The 26,675-nt window shown below is 37.1% G+C and overlaps 1 protein-coding gene across 5 annotated transcripts; it reads right to left on the bottom strand.

Moving 5' to 3' along the window:
* Nucleotides 1-5,321: 5,321 nt before the first annotated feature.
* On the bottom strand, nucleotides 5,322-26,673 carry LOC121294350 (alpha-protein kinase 3-like). Of its 5 annotated transcripts, none has more exons than XM_041217969.1 (15): nucleotides 26,567-26,673; nucleotides 26,052-26,216; nucleotides 24,640-24,675; nucleotides 23,167-23,288; nucleotides 19,957-20,074; nucleotides 18,025-19,453; nucleotides 9,695-11,801; nucleotides 9,359-9,506; nucleotides 8,484-8,611; nucleotides 8,316-8,351; nucleotides 7,870-8,144; nucleotides 7,445-7,533; nucleotides 7,036-7,253; nucleotides 6,140-6,188; nucleotides 5,322-5,668 (listed from the first exon to the last, which is right to left on the bottom strand). In XM_041217969.1, exons 2-15 carry the CDS (start codon nucleotides 26,201-26,203, stop codon nucleotides 5,323-5,325), a joined length of 5,253 nt encoding a protein of 1,750 aa, XP_041073903.1. In that variant the 5' UTR covers nucleotides 26,204-26,216; nucleotides 26,567-26,673; the 3' UTR covers nucleotide 5,322. The 5 variants fall into 5 exon arrangements, with proteins under 5 accessions (XP_041073903.1, XP_041073901.1, XP_041073904.1 ...); XM_041217967.1 differs by having other exon boundaries at nucleotides 26,052-26,212; nucleotides 26,567-26,669; XM_041217970.1 differs by lacking the exon at nucleotides 24,640-24,675 and having other exon boundaries at nucleotides 26,052-26,212; nucleotides 26,567-26,668.
* Between the last annotated feature and the right edge of the window lie 2 nt (nucleotides 26,674-26,675).

Genomic DNA, 26,675 nt, shown 5'->3' with positions numbered 1-26,675 from the left:
TTTTGTACAATTGTACACATGTGTTATTTCAATAGTAAGGGAGGTTCATTTGCGAAAAAATCATAATTATCATATATATATATATATATAATAGATATATATATATATATATATATATATATATGTATTCAACCCATTCAAATGTAAAAGCAATACTGATCTATATAAGCCACTTGTATTAGAATAATGCATACAGAGCCTATGATTGGCTATTGTCTATTCTCATAGTGTGCAGGGAAAGCTGCCTACCTTCAGTGTTGTAACTCATTTGCCCCAGTTATTATTTCTGATAGTAAAAAAGAACACATCAGTATTATAAAACTAGCAGCACTTAGTTATTTCTTTACTGTGTATATATACTTTAAAACAGGGCCAACTGTCTTTCTCACAAAGGGTTAACATTTGCATGATATCATACATCAGCGAGTAAAAACCAAAGAAGGAACTCTTGAACAATTTTTATTGCATTTCTGTGGTATCAGCGCTGTCAGTTAGAAGCTGGTATATACATTTTTACAAAGACAGTAGACACAACAACATGTGACACTGTACAATAGTGCTGTAGAACATAAAGTCCAACCATTGCCAGAAACTACAGCTTCAAACAGACCACTATAGTTATAAGTCAAATTATAGCATCAGTATATCAAGATAGTTATCGAAACTGACCAATAACATTGACCCCTTATCTTGCATCGAGATTGAAGCAGATAGCTTGAATAATATACAGCCTGAGCCTTTCCATTTGGACATGCCTTGGGATATTCTGTGTAATGAACAGAAAGGGCCACATTATATATATATATATATATATATATATATATATATATATATATATATATATATATATATATATATATATATGTGTGTGTGTGTGTGTGTGTATGTATAATATATATATATATATATATATATATATATATATATATATATGTATCCCAAATCCCTGTTTAGTAATAATGGATAATGAAACACAAACCAATAGCTAGTTGCCATCAGTCAGGACAGCCTACCAGCTTCCTGATTCAATACCTAATTCATACAATTTGATCAGAACAAACCCAGCGGGAACTTTCTCAGACCAATCATTTAATATATATATTGATACAGTAACATTTATTAATTCAACTCTGTAAAATAATAATGCCTTTCCCTCTGCAATGCGCATGCTTCAAAACTTAAGCAAGCGTTGCTTTAACACAGAGCACCGTTCAAAAATAAATGATTCACAATCTCACAGACATGTGGACATGCTACACTAAATATACTGCATCCTCCCTCATATTCACTGAGGGGTACTCGTCTATAATGAGAAGTCCCGGGTCTTGTAAGTCAGTAGCTGCACTTAAGCTGGCATCATCATCCACTGTTGGATACAGAAGTGGACGAGCTGCGGTGCTGTTTCCATTGAGAACATGTTGGTGAGAATATCCTCCAAGGACCCCGTCCACCAGCTAATTCACTGCTAACATCTCTGAATTTCTGTGCCAAATTCAAACAGGGGTTTGTGGGCTGCAAAACCGGATTCCACCAGATCTGTTCCGGGACCACACTAGCTGTTATTCTCAAAAAGGAATTGTCTCAGTGAATGAAACAAAAAAAGCAATTGAATTGGAACATCTTGTTATGAGGTTCAGTTGTGACCAAGTCCATTGTTTATATAATGCATTCATATTTTGTATTTGTCTTGGATTTTCTTTGCTTGATTGTGTGCTGTATATTTTAAAAAAACATAATAAAAAAAGAATAGCATCATCAATCGAAGCACTTGTTACTCAAGCTGTAGACAGATGTATATATATATACTTTTGACAGTTCTATAGAAATTACATTCCAGTTCCGGAAATATTTTTCTGCTAATCAGCAACTCGCACAACCAGCCATGCAACTGTGGCTGCTGCAGTAAACGCGGAATCAGCGCTTGTCTAATGAGGTTCGAGTTGAATTTCCTGAAACAGCTTTAATGCTGCATTGCTGCCATTATATCAAACACAATGTAATAGCACTATAAAACCAGGGCTGGCTTTTACTTATTGACTCTGTAAAATGTAAAATGTAAAATTGGGTGATAGCATGAGCCTGATCTATATTATTATAAGAAATCAAAGAACAAAATTTAAGATTTTAAAAGATACTATTGTGGTCATCCAGTTATATTTTATCTTATGGGGCAGATAATTATTTCCTCACAATACTGGACCACAAAGACATGGCCGTAGCTAGAGTGATAATTTACCCGAGGTTGTAATATTGTAATACTGGCTTGTAATGTAGAGATCCTGGGATGAATTGTATTTAAAATTTGTGTTTTTATGACTTGACAGCAACTGGTACTGGCATTTAACTGTGATATTGCTTTAACACGCTGCTCCCGGGTAAGAAATGTTTATTATTATTATTATTATTATTATTATTATTATTATTATTATTATTATTATTATTATTATTATTTATTTATTGCATTTTAAGTTCTTTTAGCTTTAAACTGCAAGTTCAGATCTTCCTTTCCATTTCAAGTTGTTCAGATTGCATCTAAATTTAACCCTATAATATTGCATTTTAACTTTAGAAAAATTAAATGTTAAATCGAACTGAATGAAACAGGTTCTTGTTTAACTGTTTTCCTTCAGTCAGTCATTTAACTTTTTCATATTCCAAACTTTTTTGTTTTAAATAACCTTGGATTTATAAGCCTGACTGACTACATTTAAAACTCAACTCTACACAACATTTTTTCATTGAGATGAAAATGTATATACAGCAGGCATATTTAGGAATTTAAAAACGAGCATTTTGAAATGTAATTCTTACCTGAATTAATTTATATACACTGTCCACACTGACACTGATCCTCCTCAAAATAACCTCCAGATGAATGCAAGAAAACCTTTAGAATTGCCCCAAATACTTCTAGGAAAAAAAAAAAAATTAGTACAAGGGCTCAAGTTCCTTTTTTTCTAATTGTAAACACAAACAATTAGGCTGGTGAAATGTTCAATACATACTGAATTTATTAAGAGACACTGAAATCCAACTTTAAATAATTCCAGCAGCACATCATATTAAGTCATATTACAGTAGACTCTTGTTACTTGCATAGCCCAGGTGCCTAAAAGTTTGTATGCAATTAACCAGCATTTGCAATTATCAGTAACATATACAGTGTAACACATGTAATTGTATACCATATAATTACATACAACTGTGAAATACATTTATTTTGAAAATGTATGTACCTTACTCTGGTTAAATGCATAAAACTGTTAGTCACATGGAATATGCATTTCAAAGGAATCTACTGCATGTGCATTTTCATAGGAAAAGTTAACAGCAATATGCAGTTATCATGTTTGCAATTCATTGGAATGCACTGTATTTGTATAATTAAATCTCCAGTGATATTATATTGGCACACCATGGCTACACTATTAAACAAAAACAAAAAAAATCTATAAATGTTATTTCTTCATTTTCCAGAATATATATTAATTGACTGGCACAACACTTAAACACTGCTCTAACAACTAAACGAATTTCCTCTCCAACAAGTATTAGGCCCCCACCTGTGCCTCTCACTCAAATCCTATACAGCACAGACGCTATGTGTGCCTAGCAGCCCAAATGCGTGCTGCACATGAAATGATCTTATCCTGGGCAGTCAAAGTAAATCCAATGTCTGGAGAGATTCTATAAAAATCAGAGGCTGCAGCTGCCAGCAGGCGTGATGTCACAGCACATCCGCCACCTTAGTAAAGGAAAGTATATTCTGAATAAATCAAAATGTTTTCTGACAGAAAAAAAAAAAACTTTAGAAAATCCTCTAAAATTAAAAATGTACCTTTCAAAAAAACCTCTGCCAATTTCTTACCTCCAGGTTGCCCTGAGCAGAAATGTGAAAACTCTGGATCTGGAGGGAAAACCTCTGATCTGGCAGCACTGGCTGGTCATTTTTTTTCACAGGATGATTGGCGTGGCTGGCGCCTCACACAGTGGCACAGCGTATTTCCTTGCACGTTGAACCCTGAAAACAGCTCCCCTCCCGGTAGCAGCAGATTTTGTTTATATGTGCACGTTAATCATTTCATTAATTTACCAGAGTTTTATATTTGAAAATAATAAATCAATTAACATTTAAACACTTTTCTTTTTTCATTTAAGCTAAAATTTTAACCGAGGTCTGGACCTCATAACTAGCTACGGCCATGCACAAAGATTAAGTACTGTCATTGCAGATCTGTTTAATGTCTTTCAGTCTACAGACTTAGATTAAAGATGTCTTTGAAGGTCACAGGCCTAAAGATCACCACACTTCAGATGAACCCACAGTGGTTAACATCCTTGGACTGCAGTTTATCAGCCAATCGGCCTTGAGTCATTCCACCAAACACATGTACACACAGCTAAACCTCAAATACACCTTCCGCTCTGACTAAATGAAAACCCAGCCAGTGCATGGTCAGCAATAGACACCTTCCACCAGGGTTAAAGTTCAAATAAATGGCATAGCAAAGCCCATTGCGCACATAAAATGTATTTATTTTTTTGAGATACCACTTGTAACTTGTAGTTGAAGGTCTGATTGATAATATTATCATATCTCTGTCGTTTTCAGTAACATGTATTTCTTCTAGTTAAAGACCGTAGTCAGTCCTGGTCAATTCTGAGAGATCTGGTAACTTGATTTTAAGACCCTGCGTCATGACTGAATGCAATATGAATAACGACTATGCTGCAAAAAAGTTAAGGCAGATAAACCAGCATGCAAGATTATATAATACATATCTTTATATATATATATATATATATATATATATATATATATATATATATATATATATATATATATATATATATATATATATATATGCTGATTTCTGTCCCTGCTACAAACCTCCAAGTTAGTCTAAAAACAAAGTCTACTGAAATAGTAACTAATATTGTCTTTGGTTTCCGTTTTCTCATTTTGTTATAAAACAAGATGATTGCTCATTACATTCTCATATTTACAGTCTTTACTATATTTGAACCACGAGGCATCAAAAGACAAAACTTGAGCTTTTTTTTTTTTTTAACTCTCGTTGCATTACACATTCTCTAACAATGAGCAATAATTATTATTATTTTGTACATCTTTCACAAGTTCAATGATGGGTCACACAGTTCTTACAGAGAAGTTCACAGCTTGCTCAGTAACAACTCGAAGCTTTAAAAAAAAAAAAAACAACACAGTCTGGGGTTTGACACTGCGGTGCCACTCCACAATCCAACTGAAACACTGGGAAGAATGTTTCCAAGATGGTGTGTTTGTTGTCTTAATTTGGATTACCTCATCTTGACAGATTTGGGGATTTCCACAGCTTTATGTTTCGTTGTCATCTTGCTGTCTCCTGAATCTGACTTTTTAACCACCTTGGGGCTGGATGTGCCCTTCCTTGAGCCCTGAGGGCTCGCCGATCCCTTTTTCAACATCTGTGGGCTCGATGGCCCTGATCCAACTTTCCTGTTCAACAGCGGGCTCCTGGAGCCCTTGAGTTTCCCTGGTTGCTGTAGAGTATCCATGGTCTTCAGGGACCGCAGACTGAGCAGCTCACAGTAGCGATTGCATTGATGGAGTGCAGTGAATTGCTCCAAAAGCACAGGTGAACAGTTGTCTGTTAGACCCTGATACCTGCAAAACAAGTGCAGAACAATGCATAAAAAACAAATGCAGAACAATGCATAAAAAACAAGTGCAGAACAATGCATAAAAAAACCTCACGTACACACATGGCCACAACCACAACTGAGCTTACTTATTAACATCACATTTAACATCTTGTACAGCAAACTTAGTGCCCACCTCCATATAAAGACATGTTGTTCTATAAAGACCACGCTTTCAATACCTTATGGAGACAGTTTGAACATCTCGCACTATTAGAAACTCCTCATAAAAAATACTGCCATTTATTAAAATGCAGCCATGCAGGAATAGATATGCTTAATGGTGGTGGTTATGGTACTGTGTACTATGTTCTTTCTGTAGTCTGCAGTAAATATTGTAGTAGAGTGTCCATTACACTACATACAATTCTGTAGTGATTTTACATAAGGGCCTGTATTTCCTCAAGACCAATTTAATTCTTTAATTCTTACAAACCCTTTTGATTTTGTTGCAATCCCAATATTTGTGATCTTCATTCCAACACCTGTAATACAAACACATAAATAAATTTCGGTTTATACTTTACTTCCACCAGTTGGTGTTGAATTCTGTTCTGTGATGACAGAGGTTTGAAATTTTAGCCCTATATTCCTTTACGTAAATAGAATTACAATGGATGAATTCAGCACTGTCTAGTCCAGTTCCTGCCGTTTTTTAACGAACAAAAGAATTTGCAAAATTCAGTTTGTTTGTTACGATTTGAAGAGTTTAATCTGAAGCCAGGCAGTTTCCTGTCTACTCAGCAGTTTGGCGCTGCACACTCATATAAATATCTAAAACCACAAGCTTAGTGGAGGTCAACGAGGGGAATTCCAGAAGTGTTACAGCGCATCTACCTTCGACATATTTACTGTAAAGAACAACACAAAGTATCCGAAGGTCTACTTCGTGCTGTGTCGAATGGCAGCGTTTTATCAACCACTAAATGATATTGTGGTGGGTTGCACTCCATTTGCCTATTCCTGTTAACATAATAAAATTATCAAACACGCTTTCACACAAACAGCTTCATCTTAACAACTGTTACCTGTAAACCGGACAATATATTCTAGAAATATGTAATACAAAAATTAATAATTACAGGAATTGTTTAACTTCAGTCTTATTATTCTTTTTTTCATCTGAAAATTACACAACGTCATAATAGCATTATTCTCCGTCTATATATATTTTGTGTATTTTTCATATATTTTACTATACAGTTCACAGAATGGTCTATATATCATACTATCCCTATAAAACATGTTATGAACTTTACAAAAGTGACTGCTTTTTAATAAATAAAACATATTTACTGTATCCAAATATTATTTCCATATGTCATTTCTTACCTTCCATGTCAGTGACCAGTAAGTTTCCATTTGTCCACAGGTAAATCCAATGTTGGAAAGCACTGCATTTCTGTTCAGTGTCTGTAACATTCCTCATAATCAATCTTCCATTTCTGTCCTTAATGCAGAACCTCACAAAGCATCCTTTCAAGTCTTCCTCCACCGTTGCATATGGGATGGGGTTGGCAGGCCGATAGATGAGGTGCAGTGGAATAATCCTGAAAGCAAAAGTAAAAAGAAGACTTCAAAACTTCAAGATTTCAGCTACAGACAATGCTGGGCTATGGGCCCCTTTGGCTGCCTCCACTACACAGGTTATTGCCTGGGAATGTGATGGCCTGTCATATTGTCATATGTGAGGGTATCAGCCTTTCAAAAAAAAAAAAAAAATCACAACAAATTCACTTACTCAGGTGTTGGGCCAAAGTTTGGCACTACCCTTGCCTCTGCAGCAAATATTTTACAGTACTCTCTAGCAGTGTTTTGGATTTTGCACTCCTGTAAAAAAAAAAAAAAAAAAAAACATTTTGCAGTGAAGCACAATACATAGAGTCAGATTGGAGGCCACTGTAAACTACCACTGTTAGGATTCAAACTTGGTACAGAAGAGTGTTGATATCATTGAAATACCCCACCCCTGTGGGCACAAGAAAAGCAGACAGATCCTGAGATAATATCAGGTTTTTTATCAACCTCCAAAGCATGGGTGGGGCTTTCATAACTGACCGCTGCATAATAATGCTGTTAAAAATAACCAAATATTCACAACTGTTCATAATACTGTTGTCACCATTACAATTTATTGGTTTTATAGTTGCATTCTATATAGCTTACCTGTTTTGTAATTTCGTGGTTTCTCTCAATTAGGTCACTTCCATTTTTGGTCCCATAAGCAATGGAGTTGCGCACTTTAATGATGCAGGTGCTGCCTGACTCAAATATTGGGTCCAATCCATAGATAACCTTCACCTTGCTCGCTTTCTTTGTGCACCCTTCTCCAACGTGAACTTCCTCTGTCATGATCCTTCCGAAGAGCTTGTCTCCCGAGGACCCGGAATCAGCCAGTCCCTTTGTGAACACCATGGTGGTCATTTCAATCTCCTCTCCAACTGGACAACACAAGAATGGATAAGGGATGAGCTTAGCAATGATGAGCAATCAATGCAAAGCCCTTAAGAGGAGTGCTTCTCAAATGTAGATAACACGTACATATATTTCACCTTTTCATAGAACAACAACAAACAGCAAAAGAAAAAAAAAATTAACAAGATTTTGTTTACCTTCCGATTCTTCTCGTAAAAGGAACCCGGACAATACTGTAACAATAAAAAATAAAAACTGATTTATACTGCTATGCATTTAATTTTGGTAACAGAAATGCCTGGTGCCTTTAAGCATATACAGTAGAAAATTTTCACATACTGCACACAATATGTTGTTTGTATTACCTTCTTCACTAAGTAGACAATCTGTAGCATCAGTTCCATATTCATTGTTTATTTCACATTTATACACCCCACAGTCCTTCTTAGTCGTCTGCACAATGGCAAGAGCCACTTGACCTTCATCTCCGGAGCTGGGGAAAAAAATCCAGTCTGTCAATATGGTTTTAGTAAATGATTAAGTAATTAGAAAATAGTAGCAACATTTAACAACAATGATGTTAAATATGTGGACGTTAACAAGCATTACAGATGAATTACAAACAAATTAATTACTGTATAAACAATTGTGATGTTCATACTTAATTATAAGATAGTTTGATGCATATCAAACTTTATTTCATTAAAATATTAGACTTTGAAAAAACACAGCACTTAGTTTGTTCATCATTGTGACTGCACCAGTCAACCACAAGAGGTCCCACGATCAGGTTTCACTGAAACCACTTACAGGACAAGTTTCACAAGCATTTGCCAGATATAGCAAGTCTGATTACGGAACACATTTTGATTTAATGAGAAAGGAATACTGGTATATGATCTAACTGGCATAACCTATCGAGCTCCACAATACATCCTCAGGGGCTCTGTCGACTATATATGAAAAGTCATGACCTTTATGATCTCAACAAGCAAGTTTTAAACTTTTAAGTTTTCTCCAAACAGCTTTAAGTATAGCAGAAGGACCCAGGCAAACTGTAAAAAGTCAAAAATGCAATTTGCAAGTTAGGTGTCAAGTGGCTGGTTTCACAATTATCACTAATCTTGGACTAACTAATGTTATTTTAGGTAAAGCAGTTCAAGACTACTGCTGATCTGGGTGTGTGAAACCAGCCGAGGGATTTCTTTGCATGCAGGTTACAATAGCACAGTACATTTACCTTCTCTTCAGTTCAGCAATCTGATATTCATCTTTGTACCATGTTATGGTTGAGTCACTTAGTACGTTGAAGAATTGGCACCAGAGTTTCAAGTGTCCTGAAGCATCAGAGAACTGCTCCGCACGGATCTTCCGGATCACCTGGGGAGCTGAGGAATGTGAAAAACACAGCTAGGGGAATTAGGCATGTTTTTCAGGACTGATAACTTATCCTATAATTTCCCTGTAAATTTGTATGGTAATTTTGAAGTTTATCACGCATTTACTGTGCTTCAGTTATGTTACACACAGTATACACACATATATTTATTTTCATTAAATCCCTTTGACAACATACCTTTAAATGGATCTTGTTTCTTCTTAACGTCCTCTACTTTAACTTCAGTTTGTATTTCCTTAGCCGTTTCATTCTTATTCATCGATTCTTCATACAGCTTGGGAACTTCCAGATTGGACGTCCTCCTGCTGACGGTAGGGGAGCGCCTCTCCATAGGCGGAGTATTCTGGGGGCTAGGAGTCTGCAAAAAGGCCAAACCCCTCCTGGACTGCCCAGGAGACATACTGGGCACCTCAAGATCTTGTGAAAGCCTTCTTCTCTTGGACTCCTCCTCCTTCTTCAGCTGTGAATCTGGGACTGCTGCCTCAAGTTCTTCTGTTCTGGGTTTAGGAATAAAGATCTTCCGTCGAGCCCCGGAGGCCAGTTCCTCTGGCGTGGCAGATGGGATGAGTGTCAGGCTTTCACTGTGCCTCAGTTTGGGGCTGGTCTCACCAGACTGGACAGTCGGTAGGCTGTCTTTCTTCTCTGGCTGCTCATCTGCTCTCTCGTAGTGGGCAGCGTCTTCAAGCAATAGGCTGTCCACTCTGATTGTTGGAACTGTAGCAAGTCCTGGCTCTTCTGCATTTGAGGGACTCTTTGTTGCAAACCTTCTTAAAGTTGAAGGGCTTAGGATTGGACTTGCCATGCTTCTGAGCAAAACATTTTCCACTGAAGGCTTATCAGACAAACCAACACCTTGAGTGGTCCGTTCTTCAGACTTTGAGGGAACGGAGATAGCGGTACCTGACACACGTTTCGGTGTTCCCAAAGAAGTCTGTACAGCTTTGCTTTCAGGCTGCTCACTGGTACTTAACAATGCAGCATCTGTATCTGTACCGGTAACAATAGGAAGGGGAGCATCTTTGCTGTCAGATTCCTTTTTAGTACTGTATATTATCCCAGCATCAAGATCATTCTTAACATGACGTAGCAGTGCAATTAAGGATTCATCCTGTTCAACAACAGCCTCAACTGCTGCGGGAAGAGATATTACTTCTCTCTTAGCATGCCTGTCTTCCTGAGAGGCATCATCAAAGCATGTGATGGAAATAGGAGGTACAGCACTAAGAGGTACTACAACAGCAGGTACCAAAACAGAAGGCACTGCTGCTGGTGGAGTCTGTGAAGCAGACGGCGTGTTGTTTGGGGGGGATAAGTTCTGCGCACTGGAATCAGGCTTTGGAAGGCTCTTGCTGGCATCATAGGATACACCTGCACTTGGGAATATATCTGCCTTGTTGCTGATGTCCATCTGTAAGCCTAACATATTATCCATTATTTGATCGTTCTCTTGCGATCTTATATTCTGTACCCTTGCTTCTTGCTTTTTCTTTTCCACCTCAGCTTGTGGCACAAGACTGCTGTCCTCTCCGATTGCTTCAACTCTAGTGTGTGAATCAATATGATTTAAAGCAACTTCATCATGAGTAACTATTACTGGCACTTCGGGAACTCCTTTGACATCTCGTTCTAAGACTGATTCCCCTGGTAACTCTAACTCTTTCAGATTTGCTGCCTTTGGAACACTTTCTTGTTCTACCTCCCGTATCACTATATCTGGCATTTTTAATTCTAGAGGTACAATAGGTTCCTGAGGAACAGTTTTGAGTTCCCTGTGCAGATCCTTTACCTCACTTTCTTTACCATGAACGGTATCCTCTGGAATTGCATCTATCTCAACCCTAACAGCAGTCTCTTCCACCAAGGTATCAGTGTCACCTTGTTTATCTAAGGCACATATTCCACTTTCCTTGACTGCATCCAACACTTCAGCCATATAGTCCTTAACATCATTTTGCTGTAGATCCATCCTTGCTGAGGCATGACTGGTATCCAAGTTTCCTGTGGGTTTGGCACATTCGGAAGCAGCATCAACTTTAGCAATGCTTTCCATGGTCCTTTTTTGTGTTTCAGTCTCCATGTTTTGCTCAGTTTGGCCCACAGAATTGGATCCTTGGTTTCCATGGGTGTTCAACACAGGGGACTCTGTCATAAACTCTTTGACACATGCAGTTGTTTCTTCAGTAGAAAATAAAGAGGGCACGTTTACATTTAACTGTGAAATGTTGACCACATCCTCAGTAATACAGGTTTCCTTTAAATGCGTTTCCCTTTGCTCATCTGCGACCTGAAGGAATAAACAAACAGTTAGAAGCTATTACAGCCCAATATAAATATCTCAAGAGCAGGAGGATTATTTGTCTTTGCATTACTCACTCTGTTGTTGGTGTTGTTTATTTAAGTTGCAATATTTTTCAGTTGACAAAAACATTACATCCTCTCATTCACAATATTTACTAGAAGGATTTACCTGTTATAATATATTTATTTAATATGCATACTGTGAAAGTATTGATACAATATATTTAACTTTTCTGTTTTTGCTACAATATATACGTATTTATATATACATAGTCCTGCTCGGTTAGTTAAAGGTACTTATTTTCCCCAGTTAAATGTGCCTCCTGTTGTTTATTGATGATTATTCATAATCATAAAACAAAACAAAAACAAAGAATGTATTTGTCCCTGTGAATGGCTCATAGCAACTTTCTGTGTAATGTGTAAAAGGAGAAAGTTGTAAAACAAATCATTGCTAAAATGTTTTATGACTGCAGCTGTAGTTGTTTCCATAACTCCTCTAGGGTTCACCAAAAGGAAGGAAGATAAAGGAAGAATTATTTCTCAATTCTTTATACAAGAACAGATGAAGAGACCAGTCAATGCAACCACTTCCTCGTGTTTCAGAGTTATATCACCTGGCTGGACTTTATTAACATTGATGCCATCCACAGGACCTGCGCTTCATTTGTTTGCCACGTAAATAGCTGAGTAGAAAATGAGTCAATCATTCTTCAACCAGCAGTTCTTTATCAAAGCTTAGAATATATCAGCTATACAATGTTTAATGAAGGTTACAGGCTCAAATATAGAGGGCCATCTAGGTCTGTGATAGCATCAAGTCGCTACAGTTGATGTAACCCCAACAATGAATTTACTTTGCACATTTTTAATCTTATAATAATATAATAATAATAATAATAAATAATAATAATAATAATAATAATAATATAATGTATATCATTATTATTAATTATTTATGGACAATTGTATTCTTATTTAAAAATGAAGTTCCACTATATTCAGAACAGCATCCCCTGTACGCATGTAAAAACGTTCAAATTTAACTTAAATGGATGTTATTCCCAGTTAAAAGAAGGTTGTGCTTGTTTGAAAGTACTCTTTCTCTGTTACCACCTTAGCACCAAACCTAACCCCTAAATAAACATAATAAAATAAACTGTCCCTCTGATACAAAAAACACAGTCAAGATAGGATGCTAATAATGACATAATTCGATGACAACTGATTCCTACAGTTACAAGAAGACGGGTACATTTCCCCTGCTAAAACAACTGTATACAGCAGCACCCCAATGGGCACTCCCAACCTGGTGATGCAAGCCCCCACATGGCTGATTTATGACCAGGTCTTGCTGCACACAAGGTCAACCAACACTGGGCAGGCAGGTTAAATGGACTTCAATAAAGTCAAAAAAGTCAAATGAAAAGTCTGGAAAACTAAACAACCAAGAAATAAGGGCTTGGTTTTAACTCTTCTGTTGGTTTGTAATTTCATCGAGTAAAGATTAATAAAAAGATAGGCGCTACACACAGTAAACAGTTAATTATCTTTTTAAAAGAAGACACAAACCATTACGGGCAAAATCGAACTTGTGTGGCATTACTGTGATTTTTGTTCACTCTGTGCTGCAACAGAATTTCTGCAATGCAAATGGGCAACTTTTGTATTTTCAACAAACCCTAAGAAAACAAGAATAGGGGAGGACAAGCTGCAACACTAAGAAGAACTCAGAACTCATTTTAATCACAGATCTGACAGTACTGTAGAGTAAGCCTCATCATGCTCTCCAGTATAATAGGTAGAAAGGAGGCAATGGGAAAATAACATTAAGGAGTTGGGTCTATTTATAGCCTCATGACTCTCTTTTTCCATCGAAGTCTCCTAAACTTAGTGCACAGCAACAAGTCCTATTTATCGTTCAGTGCTTTCATGTTGCCTTTTCCAAACCGTGTGTTGTGGTACAGCTGTTTGGTTTCTCTGTCCCTGGGTATGAAGCAGTCTACGTCAAATACAGAGTCCTCTTTCCCCTGTTGTGCATGCAGGTGATTTCCCGTAGAAGGTGTGATCTACACTTTAAATGAAACACTGCGTAATACTAGACATGCTGTATTAGATGAGCAGTGCTTGGTTGTCAATGTTGCTTTCACAGCTATTATAATGTACCTGGTGATCAGGACGAAGAGGAAGGTGCACATTATCGATATGTTGCTTGTGTTTTGTTTTTTTTGTAGTTCATTGAAATGGCAAAAAAGGGATCCACCTCAAAATACAGGTGATTAACTCCACTGTGTTAAACTGTGTAGTCACCTTTCAGTAATATTTACCTCATGTACTGTGCACACAATTCTGTGATTGAAAGGATGGAACTCCATACATTAAATTGTGTTCAGAAATTGGACTGTGCTAATATTTCTCAAATATTCTTAATTTTAATCTGCTAGTAAGATTTATTTCTTTACATCACCCTGAACCCAAACCAAGCTGAAAACTGAATATCAGGCTGAAGCGTACATTGATGAATTTGTAGGAGAAATTCTTACACACTCAATTTTTATTCCAATTGGGTTTTGTCTTGTTCAACTTAACAAGACTTTTTGCTGCCACGGTTAATAGAACACTTCCTAATAGAACATTCCTCTCATTCTGTTCCACAGCAAAAATGGCAACTTTACATAGAAAGTTCTATTTAAATCTTCGTCTAAGCATTTTACAACTTCAAATAACTGAAGTAATCTTAGAGAAAATCCTTCAGATTTAATATAATGTTTCACCCATTGTTAAGCATTTAAAATAGCACTATATACAGCGACAGGTCTTTTGTTTTTGCACACAATGTATGTAATAACTATTAGTGAGTCATTGAACAAAGCGATTCCTGTGAAATACCCTGATTTCCATAAAGCGATCGCCACAAACCTCACACAATTCACTAAGCCAGAAAGTCAGTTACTGTTCCATTTCAAGTGGGCAGCCACAGGTCACTGCTGAGCAGGTGCAAGCAGAGTTCATTTGAAAACATGCAATTCAAGAGTCAAGAGTTCCTCTTGATATTTATTACTAACTGATCAATCCTCCTCTCTACGATCAATTAATCACACCTGCTTGCTAGTGATATGAAATTGTATTGAAAGACAACTACAAGTAGTACAAAGTATTAACATAATGCAATTTACTGCAAATGTTTCATAATGCCAACTAATGTTTAATATCCATAGTTAGCCAAAGTAGCAAAGTTGTAGTACTGCCGTGAAAGGAAAGCACCGATGAGCAAATGTTGCAAGTCACTGTCTTTTTTTTTCTTCATTCTGAGATATTGTGAAATATTGGGGATGCCAATATTTCAAAGCCCACCGGTGTGATTAATCAATTAATCATTCATTAATCAATATAAACCCCTAGTTATTAGCATAACATTCTGGTGGCTTGCACTACATTATCACCAGTTATGATCGTAAGTCTAATCAGTAGATAGAGAGGACCCTTTTCTTCACAAATTTTAGCACTCATGAAGAAAACAAACATTCCTCCTTTGTCTGACAGCTGAGAGTAAAGCAGCAGGAAATGAGCAAAGGGTTTATTTTGGGATACAGTCACAACTGTTTTTCCACCAGGCACTGTCTAGATCACGGTTATCCTCACAATGCCAATTACATACTGCACTTTGACTGTGTGACTGAAATACATGCTTGCCATTCTGGTCTTGTCTTGTTGTTACACATGCCATCAAAATAATGGCAAATGAGTTACAGTCAGTATCGCATGGAACTCAGAAAAAGTATGTATTGTGGCTACTTTTAAATGACACTTGAAATCATTCAAATGTAAAAACATGACTGGGAAAATATGAAGGAAATGTACTTTGTTGATTTGTGTTGAAGAAATAACAACCAGACCTTTCGCTAACTAAAGATATTAGTAAATTGCGTCCCATGCGCATTAGAATACTATTAATAGTCTTTGTTGTTTTCTCTTCCTTTTTCTTATGTTTCCATTGAAAACAAACGTTTACAACTGTGGGACACCACCTTTTCAGTTCTTTAAAACATGGTGCAGTACCTGAAACAGTACAGAACTGGGATGTTCTTTTTCATGTCAACTGCTCAGTGTACATTTAACCACCAACAACTGTGTCAGTCTTTGAAGCCAGCAAAAGTAAATCCTTACTATTAACTGGGGCCATATTTTCAAAGAAAATAAGTCTTTTTAAAAAGAGAAAATTACATGCCACAAATTGAGAAACAATCAACCTGAGAGTCCTATTCATTGACTAAATCAGGGGTCTCCAATCCTGGTCCTGGAGTGCCAGTGTCCCTCCATTATGAATTTGCAACCATTATTTTGTCACTGTTGCCACTGAAATTATTGAAATGTGCTAACCAAGGTTATGGACATCAAACAGATAACAGTGCAAGTGAGTCTCAAAATATATATTTTTTTGTTATATGCCAGACAGAGTTTTCAGGCCTATTCCAGGAGAGTGGTATTTAGATCAGCCGAAGTACAGAGCAATTGAACAGAACAAAAATAACAATCCAGCACCGATTGTGTGATTCACATTTGTTGTCAGCCTTTCAAAACACTGCGTAATGATTGCATAAGAAGTTATACATTAAGGGAAACAGTGAGTCAATCTGGAGGACTGGTGTTTATGACGTCTTCATTAGATTGGCACGTGTCCACCCACAACAAATTCAAACTCATAAGCTTTGACGAATACATTTAGGAAAGGCAGGATGATATTTATTAAAAATACATGAATGGAAAAAAAGCCAAATCAGTACTTGTTTACCATTGCAATTATAGTCTGCAGCCCTAGGGTTTTCCTCATGTACTGTATATTACAGTGTTTAAGTATCATTATGATTGCCAGCTACCTCACATCATCAGTGATAACGCCTATTCTGGGAAAGGGTATGCAATCTGTCCACACATATGTGCCAGCTCTTTTAAAGGGATGAGATGAAGACAGGCTATAACACGATTTTTCCCCCAAACAGGGACAATTCAAAGGGTAGTTTTTTTTTTCATTTCAAACTGAAATGGTGCAAACTTTACACTGTCCTGAAAGATTGCTAAATCTGCCTGTGCTGAGGTTGATTAAATTGCTCAGATACCCCATTGTTCAAATATTCTGGACCTGCCCCAGAGTGGTGTGGTTTTGTGCTGTACCTGCTGTGGCATTTGCAACCCCGCTGGCGAGACGCCTGATCTTGCTCAAACACGGCTGTGGCTGTGCAGAAGCCATGCAGATGTAAATAGTAAATTTAAATTTGGTGGGTGGGGTTAGTTTCATGTGTGGAATATGGCTGGGTCGTGATTGGCTAACTGATGGTCAATCAAGCCCAGCTGGAACAAATCAGGCGTTTTTATTTGGAGTTTTTGTTTACCTGGTTTGTATTGTTCAAACCTTCATTTGTTCCCATGTTTTGTTTGGTTTATTTTGTTGACTGGTTAATTTATACTGAAGCTTTCCACCTCCGGTTGTGCTACCGGCCAGATAACAGCTGTGGCCGTGACACTGCCCTGCCAGCTGACAGCCCTTATCATATTCACTAGATACAGAATGGCACATGGGTGTCTGATTGTTAGGTTTTAGGAGTCTGTTAGGTTTTGCTTATACAATTTATAAACAGATTTACAAAATGCATAAATAAATACATAAATAGCTTACATCCTAGTTTGCAGGATTAAGTACCATACCCCCCCCCCCCCCCCCCAAAGGTGTGAATAGCATTTCATACAAAAAAAGTAAGATGGCACAGATTTATGATCCAGCATTATAAAACCTTATAATCTAAGCTTCTTGGATATCCTGAAATACAGTTAATACCAAAATGTAATTAATTTCAAATACAACTACAACTAATAATAATAATAATAATAATAATATATAATAATAATAATAATACATAAATATTATTAATTAAAAAAAACATTTTCTACCATGTATAATGTTTTTCTCAGACTGTAAATGTTATATATTTATGTAGCAGACTTGTGGTTCAGTATGGCCATTTCTACCATAGTGATCTTGAGGAACATATGCCATTTGACAAGCAAGAACATCTGTCGCTATACTCAAGTCTTGTCACACAGATGCATGCTTATACCCTATAAATAGCATTGAAGGGCCTATTGCATTTCTGCGTTGGCTGATATTGAAACAAAACCCTGCATGAGCTCAGGCTACAGAAGAAGTCACTTACCTCACTCAGCAGTGCCAGCAGGGATGGCTGGTCTTGCACAGGCTCCTTCTGTTTACTTTCAGAGACTTCCTCTATAGATGGTTGTGAAGTTTCTAGTTCTTCCATAGAATAAGACATCAGCGCCTCCTCTCCACATCGCATCTCCACTCCCGGCATTTCAGACATTGTAACAGCTTGTTTAGAAGGGTTATTCATACTCAAGTTTTCTTTGGCTACAGAAGATTCTTGTACCTGGAGAGGGGACTCTGCAATTTCCAGTTCCCCTAAAGATTGGGCGTCTGAATGCATATCCACAATCGGTGGTTTGTCATGTGCTTCAATTAAAGATGAGCCCACATCTGGCAGTTTGTATTCCTTTTTCTCGTCTGGTTTCTGATCACAGCCCAAAGCGACCGAAGGGATTGATAACTGAGGAACCTTTGGTTTCTCTTCTTCTGACTTTATGTTTTCAGGCTCTGTCTTTTCTGGGACTTTCAACAGCTGATCTTCAGTCTGATTTTGGTTTGCAAAGAAGATGTCTCTTAAAGAAAAGTATACAGGGCTAGCGGGAGGCGGTGGGTTAGGAGGTTCTGGCTCCTTGCGCTCCATTGACCCAGCATCTTGCCTTGCTTCAGAATTGTTGTGAAGCTGAGTTGCAGGCCATTGTTGTTTGACCCCCTCTGGCTCTACTGTTGAATTTGCATAGCCCGTGTCAATCTCCATAAAATCCTCAGACCCTGAAGATTTTAAAGGATTTTCAGACGTTTTGGAGTTTAGGGACTGTGACAAATACTGTGACAAACTCATACCTCCATCGTTCTCATTTTCATGATCAACTCTGCCCTGTCCTACATCATCTCTCAGCTCCTCTCCATCTACTCCATTAGATACCTTTATCTTCTTTTTGGCAAGAAATTCTTTGTTTGGTGGCCTTTTAGTGACTATTTCCACTGTTTCATAAATATACGTGAGGAACTGATTGCCATTCTCTATTGGGCTTTTCTCAGCATTGTCTGTCTCGTTAGGATTTGTTGAAAAGCCATTGGGCATCTCGGCTGCTGACGCTGCCTGCTCCTTTCCATCAGCAGTGCCTTCCCGTAGCCTGACTTCAGCGTCCTGAATATGCACTTTCACCATTTCCTCAATCTCGGGCAGCGATACGGGAGACTGCATGGTACCTTCCGCGGTTGATCTCCGTTTCCTCGGAGCTCTTTCCGGGCTCACCATTCTCAGCTGGTCCTTGATCTCCTGGAGGTTCTCTCTGCCCTTCTTCCGACTCTCCTCCAGCTCCTTCTTTTTCTTCTGAGCTTTTTGTTTAAGTTTCACAAACCACCTCTGATGTATTTTGAATTCACTCATGGTGCCCACCTCTAAAACACCAGAACAGGAGACTATGCCTTTGCTGTTTCTGGCTGATACCTGATAGATGGCAGCATCATCCTCCGTGCAGCTACAAGTAAAACAGGCCCAAAAAAGATTTCTGTTAGTTTCTAGAGACAGATACTGAGGTACAACAAAATGGGACCTCCAAACGGAAGAGGCATTGTTAAAAATGTAAACTCTCTACAGACATATTTATTTTACAAACAGCAAATTATATTTATACATAGCTTTACTATACAACATATAAAATAAACCCTGTTTGGAGTTTCTTTGTTGTTGTTCTTTCCAGGGATTTTTTTTTTTATGTGCTAACAGATTTTTGTCATTTATAGTTTAACAATCTCTGTTCATATAAAAGGACATTCCTCGTCTTTCTAAATAAACAATATTTTTGTATTAATGAGTGTAAAAGGCAATGATGCAGACCTCTGAGATGTTAGGTAGTCTGTGGTAATGTCTGCTAAACAAATTACAAAATGTGCAGTTGCAGTAATTGTTTTGCAGTTTGTTTTGTAATTGAAAGTTGTCTGATTTCACACAATATTAACAAGAATAAGCTTCATTACTTACTTGTAAATGTGAAGAGAATGAGTCTTTCCGTTGCGGAAAATTTCATACTTGGGAAGGCCACAATATCGGTCCATCTCCATGTCATCTTTATACCAAGTTAATTCAGGCTCTGGGAAACCTACACAGATTTGAGAAACAGCTTTAGAATTCAGCAGAACATTATTAGAACAGAAACCTACATCTTTATTTTTTTTTTAATGTAATAATTAGTCTTTTTTAATGTAAAAATTTCCGTCTACGGTCGGCAATAGAATAGCAGGACTCGAACTGGCGACCTCCAGGCTATAGGGCGCATCCTGCAGTCCATTGGGAGTGCCTTCACCAGATGCGTCACCCGGGAGCCCAAAACCTACATCTCTTAAACGGTAATGAACCTGCTAAGAATATTTAAAGTGTGTATTGCGCCTATAAGGAGCTGATTGTACTGAGCTGTTTTGTTTACACCGTTTTACAAGCCCCACATGGTAAGATGGTATTGCTGTTATTAAAATGAAACGTGATATGCAATTATATGCCGTTGCCACTGAAGCTTCCTGTACGATGTAAATATCTGAAATGAATAAACCCAGTAAATACACTTTTCTTTATTGCAGGGATCATGCACCACAACAGCCAGTCTAGATCACAGTCGAAAACAAGCGAACAAAATATTACACCTCAAGGTAATTGCTTTTTTATTAGAAAATAAAAATTATTGATAAAAAAAGGATGTACACTTTCTAATTATTTGCCCTATAGAATTTCAGCCATTTATTTTTTTCTTTTGAAATCATATACTGTGCTAGCGTTGCATTTCCATACAGAGCAAATCCCTTTGAGACTCCATCCAGCAGGACCGGCTCTGATCACAGGGGATCAGAATTACATTTCCAACTGGCTTTGGCACATCACATCAAAGAACTTCACAGAGATTGAGAGTACCCTGAGCCCCACGTCTTCAAATACATGTCAAGGAAGATCTAAATTAGGATTTCTTGTCCTTGTCCGTGAAACAGGCTGAAATATCATTACAGTCCCTAGATATGTGTATCATGGTTAAACCATATTGCACTGTGTGTGTGTGTTTTTTATGTTTAAACCATGGTACGTTACCGGCACAGTTGTGTGGAAATTTATTAAAACACCCCATTGTTTCTGTTGTTTATTGTGCATATAAAATCAAACAACTGTAACTGACAATCTTGAAAAATTGTACAAAAAATAAAATAAAAAGGCAAATTATTGACTGTCTAATTTAACTGATGACTTTAATAGACCACACATGCAATTAGTTTTAAAAAGTAAGAGAAAATGTACACATAGCCCCAAATGGTAAAATGCATGACACTTTTTAGAAGTTGGTTAAGATGCCTAATTAAAACATAAAGCAGTCTAACATTTTGTGTATCACTGATTACCGAGCGGAAATCGAGATTCTCACACCCAGAGGTTTTCGTGGTGTTAGGTACATATAAAGGATATAAATGACAAATCTTGAGGTGTTCTAACAAATTGTCACACCACTGTATAAGGCTCTGATTAATCATGTTCAACTTATACACATTTCTGCGTGTGTGTATAAGATAACAGAAGCTGTTAAGATTCTGTGTGGGTAACGACGCAAAATAACCCATCTGCGAGGATTGGAAAAACCTTGATTATTCACTTGATTATGTTTGTGTTACCCACACAGAGTCTCATGTGTCTTCTTTATTATGCCCCATGCATATCACTGCTGTTTCATGTTACTGTTACAAGCCCTCATGAATATTTATTCCATGTTCTGTGGTAATATCTGCGTGTTCCGAAAATAAGTCAGAAGGTGTGATTCCAGTTGCAATGATAAAATTTTGTACCCGAAACATTGTAAAAATGTTATACAGTGTGCTTCTCTGTGCTATAATCATTTAAAAATTCAGTTCAGATTAAATACATTTAAATGTATTTTAAATGTACAGGATACTGCAGTATAACTTATTAAATACAGTTTTAAAGCTGAGCCCAGCGTATCTAAAGAGTTAAATTATGGCTTTTAATAAAGAATGACACACATCCATCTGACTAAAACAAAAACCTCAGACCAGTCTCCCAGGACCCTCGACAGATCTGGTTAATTAATGACAACACAATTAATAATGTCCTTGCTTTTCTGTAAATGTGTTTGCATAACAACAGTACTTTATTATTGAGACTTAATTGGTTGAAGAGGTCTCCTATTACACAGACATGTTTTTCATGATATAGTACCTGCAATAAAAACTGTTTGTATTTCTTGAGAAGACACATGCTTTTGTTTACATCCTGTAACGCACGCATGCTAAAGTTGCACAATGGTTGTTATAATAAGACGTGCAGTGCAGCACTAGGGAAGGAATGGGAGCGATAAACAAGCAAGGCACCCAAATGTAAACCAATATAAAACAACACTATTAATAAGATTTATCGCTACTGTTGGAGCTGAAGGGTATTCCTAAATACCTCTGTACTCTGTGTGAGAGCAATAATGAAATAACTGAGAATCCACTTGCGAGAAAGGCTACAGATTAGCACATCCAAATCTGGCATAAAGCTATACCAGGGTGAACAATAGCTATTGTATGAGGCTAATCCCATTGAACACAAGCCAAAAAAAAAAAAACAGCAGGCAGAGCCGTAGGAATATAAGATGAAAATAATATTATTTAGAAAATAATATTCCACTTTGAGAGTCCAGAAACAATGCTAGGAAGTCTGTTTCCAACCAGCAATCATGTTTGTAGTTTTTGTGTGGTTTTAAATATTCCCATGCATTCACTAACAGGCTTCCTGATGAGGTTGTTAGAATGATTTTAAATTACTATGTAAAGAAAACATGAGGTGTGTACTCCTCTATATTAATATTAAATGAAATGGATACATCTATGGAAAAGGTAGGATATGCAGATGGCTATAACGATCACCTAACATCAAGACCACAAACCTTTTAACAGTACATAAGTTACATCGTTTTCAAACAAAACAAAAAGCTAATTATTATTGCAGGATTGCAAGCTTTCTAAAAATATGACAATCAGCAATCAAAAAATACTCATTAGGAGTTCCCGTTCAGGGACACAGGCTATATAATCATGTCACACAATGGTTTTCACATGGGCCCTTTGCAAAGGTTGTTCCTATACACAGAAAGAAGAACTGTGTTGCAACGGCTGAAACAGCGTTTGCTGGCGCAGGCCTGGCAGATACAGTAATTACCTGACACCACACAGGAGAACTTGACGTTACAGTCCTCAGACACTGCCTTGGACTTCACGGTGGTCTCAAAGGTTGGCTGGGTTTCCTCAGTCAGTTGGGCTATAACACTGCAGAAAGTGCTCCTGCAATAAAGCCGTGCATTTAAAAGAGTCGCAAAGAAAACAACATTCATGGAGTGAGGGTTAAGGTTACAAATATAGGTGCAGTATTCATAAAGTGTGTGGTTATTCTGAAATGTCACCAGTGTTTTAAATTATATTTAAACTTGGAAAAGTATACTACAGTATACTCAGTGTGCAATATACTAGCGGAGTGTTTTTGTGGTTTTTTTCTTTCTACTACACACCAAAATATATGCATTTGTTTATTGACACTGTGGCTGAAACCATTAAATAAAATATACATATTTTTGTCCTGGTTATAAAATCTGAAATGAGAATTGATTACATTAGTCACCAGCTAGATCCTAAGGTAAAGGGTCACAATGGTGGTCTGTTTTATGTGGCTCAAATGTTGGTGGTCTATTGAAATTAATTGTACTTTATTTGTAATTACTATAACACAGTAAAGCTCTTATCTAGCTCATGTTAACAGGTTATTTTTAACTGTATTAAAGCAGACACATGTGACCTCCAGCAACCAAAATAAAGCATTTCTAAGTGATTATTCCTATAATGAACAAACATGGGGATTTCATTTCTTATTCTGATAAAGCTGAAATATTTCTAAACTTATAACAAGGTTTTTATTCATTATAACAAGAAAACATAATTTGGGAGGGACAGTTATGCATTTAAGAGTCAAATGGGAATTGCACTAAATACAGATCTGCATCATTGAGAGGTGCAGAGACATGACGATAAGCACACACATCGTTATTGAAACATTTAAAATGTACTAATAAAAACAAAGCTTGAGAGCATATATGGGACTAATCTTTATGTGATGTTAACTAAAAACGAAACAGCCAAGTTATATATTGTGAGCCCTCTTAAGGTGGACCTAGTACTGTAAAACAGGCCTCCGTGACCCCAGTGCTGAATAGAATCCAACCTACAGCCTACTGTATTTAATAACTCTGGCAAAATATCACTTATCTTGATTTCCTGTACAGAAAAAGTCCCCGACCTAACATATTGAGGGTAACGTTTTGTTACGTTTTGTTGTCCTCTTCTTTCACCCGTTGTTTACATGTGAGACACCAGCGTTCTTCCCTTCTGCGCTTTAATTCCACATAGAAAGACCGTTAACGGTAACAAGCTTTCTTGCGTTTTCCAATTTATCATTGTATTAATAATAATAATAATAATAATAATAATAATAATAATAATAATAAATGTTTTACATCAGTGTATACCACTTTTACGTGTTTTGTTTTCAGCGCCCGATGTCGGTCTCTGGTGTCCCTTTATGTAAACACTGCTGAGTATCAGTAAGTGTTAGTTCAAATGAACTTGAGAAATGTGGGATTACCTTGGCTTGTAGTATGAGTACCTGTGACGTGAATAGCTAAGCGGAAAAAAAGTAAATAGAAGCAGTAAAGTAAACAAGCATGTACAACATAGGCACAAACAATGTTATAACATAGGGGCCAGCCAGCATGTTGCAGAAACGAGACCAAACCAGCAGAGAAGCTGACCCTTATGAAATAATAAGTCTAATACAGAAGACACATTGACATAACTGTAAAACAGATACACAACAGGACTTTTCTAAATGCCTGAGTAGGATCAAAATAAACAGGATAACAATGAGACGATTACCACAGTAATGTATTAAACTTTGTGCAGCTCATTTTGCTAAAAGGTAATATTCTCAATAGAGTGGTACAGTATCACCATGGGAAGCTTTGCTTTTAAATATATATGTTTAATTAGTCAGTGTACTTTAACAGAGGAAAATTAATAATTAGGTAAAGTTACCTTGTTTGTGACAACCTGATATGAACACATTTAAAAAGGGGAAAATATCATGGGTTATTTTTTCTTGCAAGACGTAACCATGCTTGGAGTTTATAAATGCACTTTGGGAGGTATAACCTTTAATTATTTTTATTTATTTATTTTTTGATAAATGGTGTTTATTAATGACACAGGGATTTGGTGCAACTGAAGACTATAATTACCCTTAGTGGGGTAAAATAACTTAATCCGAGCCAGAATTGTTGACCTGTTTTATTAGAGTTCATTGCTTTAACATGCTAAAAATAGTTAAACAGCCATGCAAATTTAAAAGATGGATTTCAATCTCAGCATCAGAGGCAGCTTTCAAAACTGGCACATTTGGACATGGTGGGTAGGGTGCATCATGCATTTAGTGCAGAAACATACAACGCAATTCTATATTTAATGTGTTAATAATCATGTATGTTGTTCTTAATATTTGTAAAGAACTGGTAAATACCATTCTGTGTACAGGGTGATCTAACAGAGAGGTAGAACATAGTTTCTTTATCAGAATCATCCATATCACCTGTGATTTCCCTTTTTTCTTAATCTAACTTGTACATAGAAATTGCAAGTGAGAAACATAATAATTTTAACACTATGAAACCATTTCAAATAATTTAATTGCTCCTTCCCGCAATCACAGCCTAGCTCTCAAAATCGTGATATGAGGATTTTGAGCAAGTTGCATTTATCATTTTCGAAAGTCTAAATCTGCCTTACTTTTGCTGTATTTCTAACTTTGCTGAGTGAAGTTCTGTTGTCTATGTAAGTATGCAAACATATGATTAGCCTTTTCAGTCCCAGCGCTGCAATTTCCTCTACAGTTTTAATAAAAGCAATGCCTTTTGCATTTGTTTAGAAACACGGCCTTATTAGGAAACTTAAAAAATGAAAAGGTAAATTTCCACTGAAATATTTTTTTTAAAACAGCGTTACCTGTTTTCAGGTCTCACGTTGAGCAGGTAATTGCGGCTGTCCGGGCGAGAGCTGGGCTGAGGTGTCTCGTCCCCATTTTCAGTGCTGGAGTTGTTGGAAGAATATCTTCCATTTGCAGAGTAAGCACGAGTGATTGATCTCCTGGAACCCATTTTCCCTTGCTAGCTTATCCAGATAAAATAAAACAAATACAGGAAGAGGGAGTTCTGATAAATTGTAGGTCTTCACACTCGACGAAACTTAATTTAGCTTGTCAGCAAGCTTCAGGTAAACCACAAAACAAACTGGTTGGTTTTCTTTACTGTGCTACAATCAAACCAGCAGCCAGGGGCTTCCTTGCACAAACTGTGCAATGCATTTCCTAACTATAAGATGTTACAATCAGACAGTTGGCACCCCCATAAAAAAATGCCTTCCCCAGGAACTTCAAGACTTTCAGAACTCGAGCTACAGTTAAAAAAAACAACTACATACGAGGGAAGCTAAAGAAAGCAATATTAGTTCAGCCAGCTCACCATTTCTTTCTTTCTTAATGTCCTTTTGAAAATTGCCTGCGGTCCCAGCGCAAAGCACTGCAATTGTCAGTCAAACATGAGCACGCGCTGGCTGACAGGTTATTTATAG

The sequence above is a fragment of the Polyodon spathula genome, chromosome 19, assembly GCF_017654505.1.
Source record: "Polyodon spathula isolate WHYD16114869_AA chromosome 19, ASM1765450v1, whole genome shotgun sequence".
Taxonomy (NCBI): Eukaryota; Metazoa; Chordata; class Actinopteri; order Acipenseriformes; family Polyodontidae; genus Polyodon; species Polyodon spathula.
Note: the sequence above shows the minus strand (reverse complement) of the source record. Positions and strands in the feature narration are given on the sequence as shown.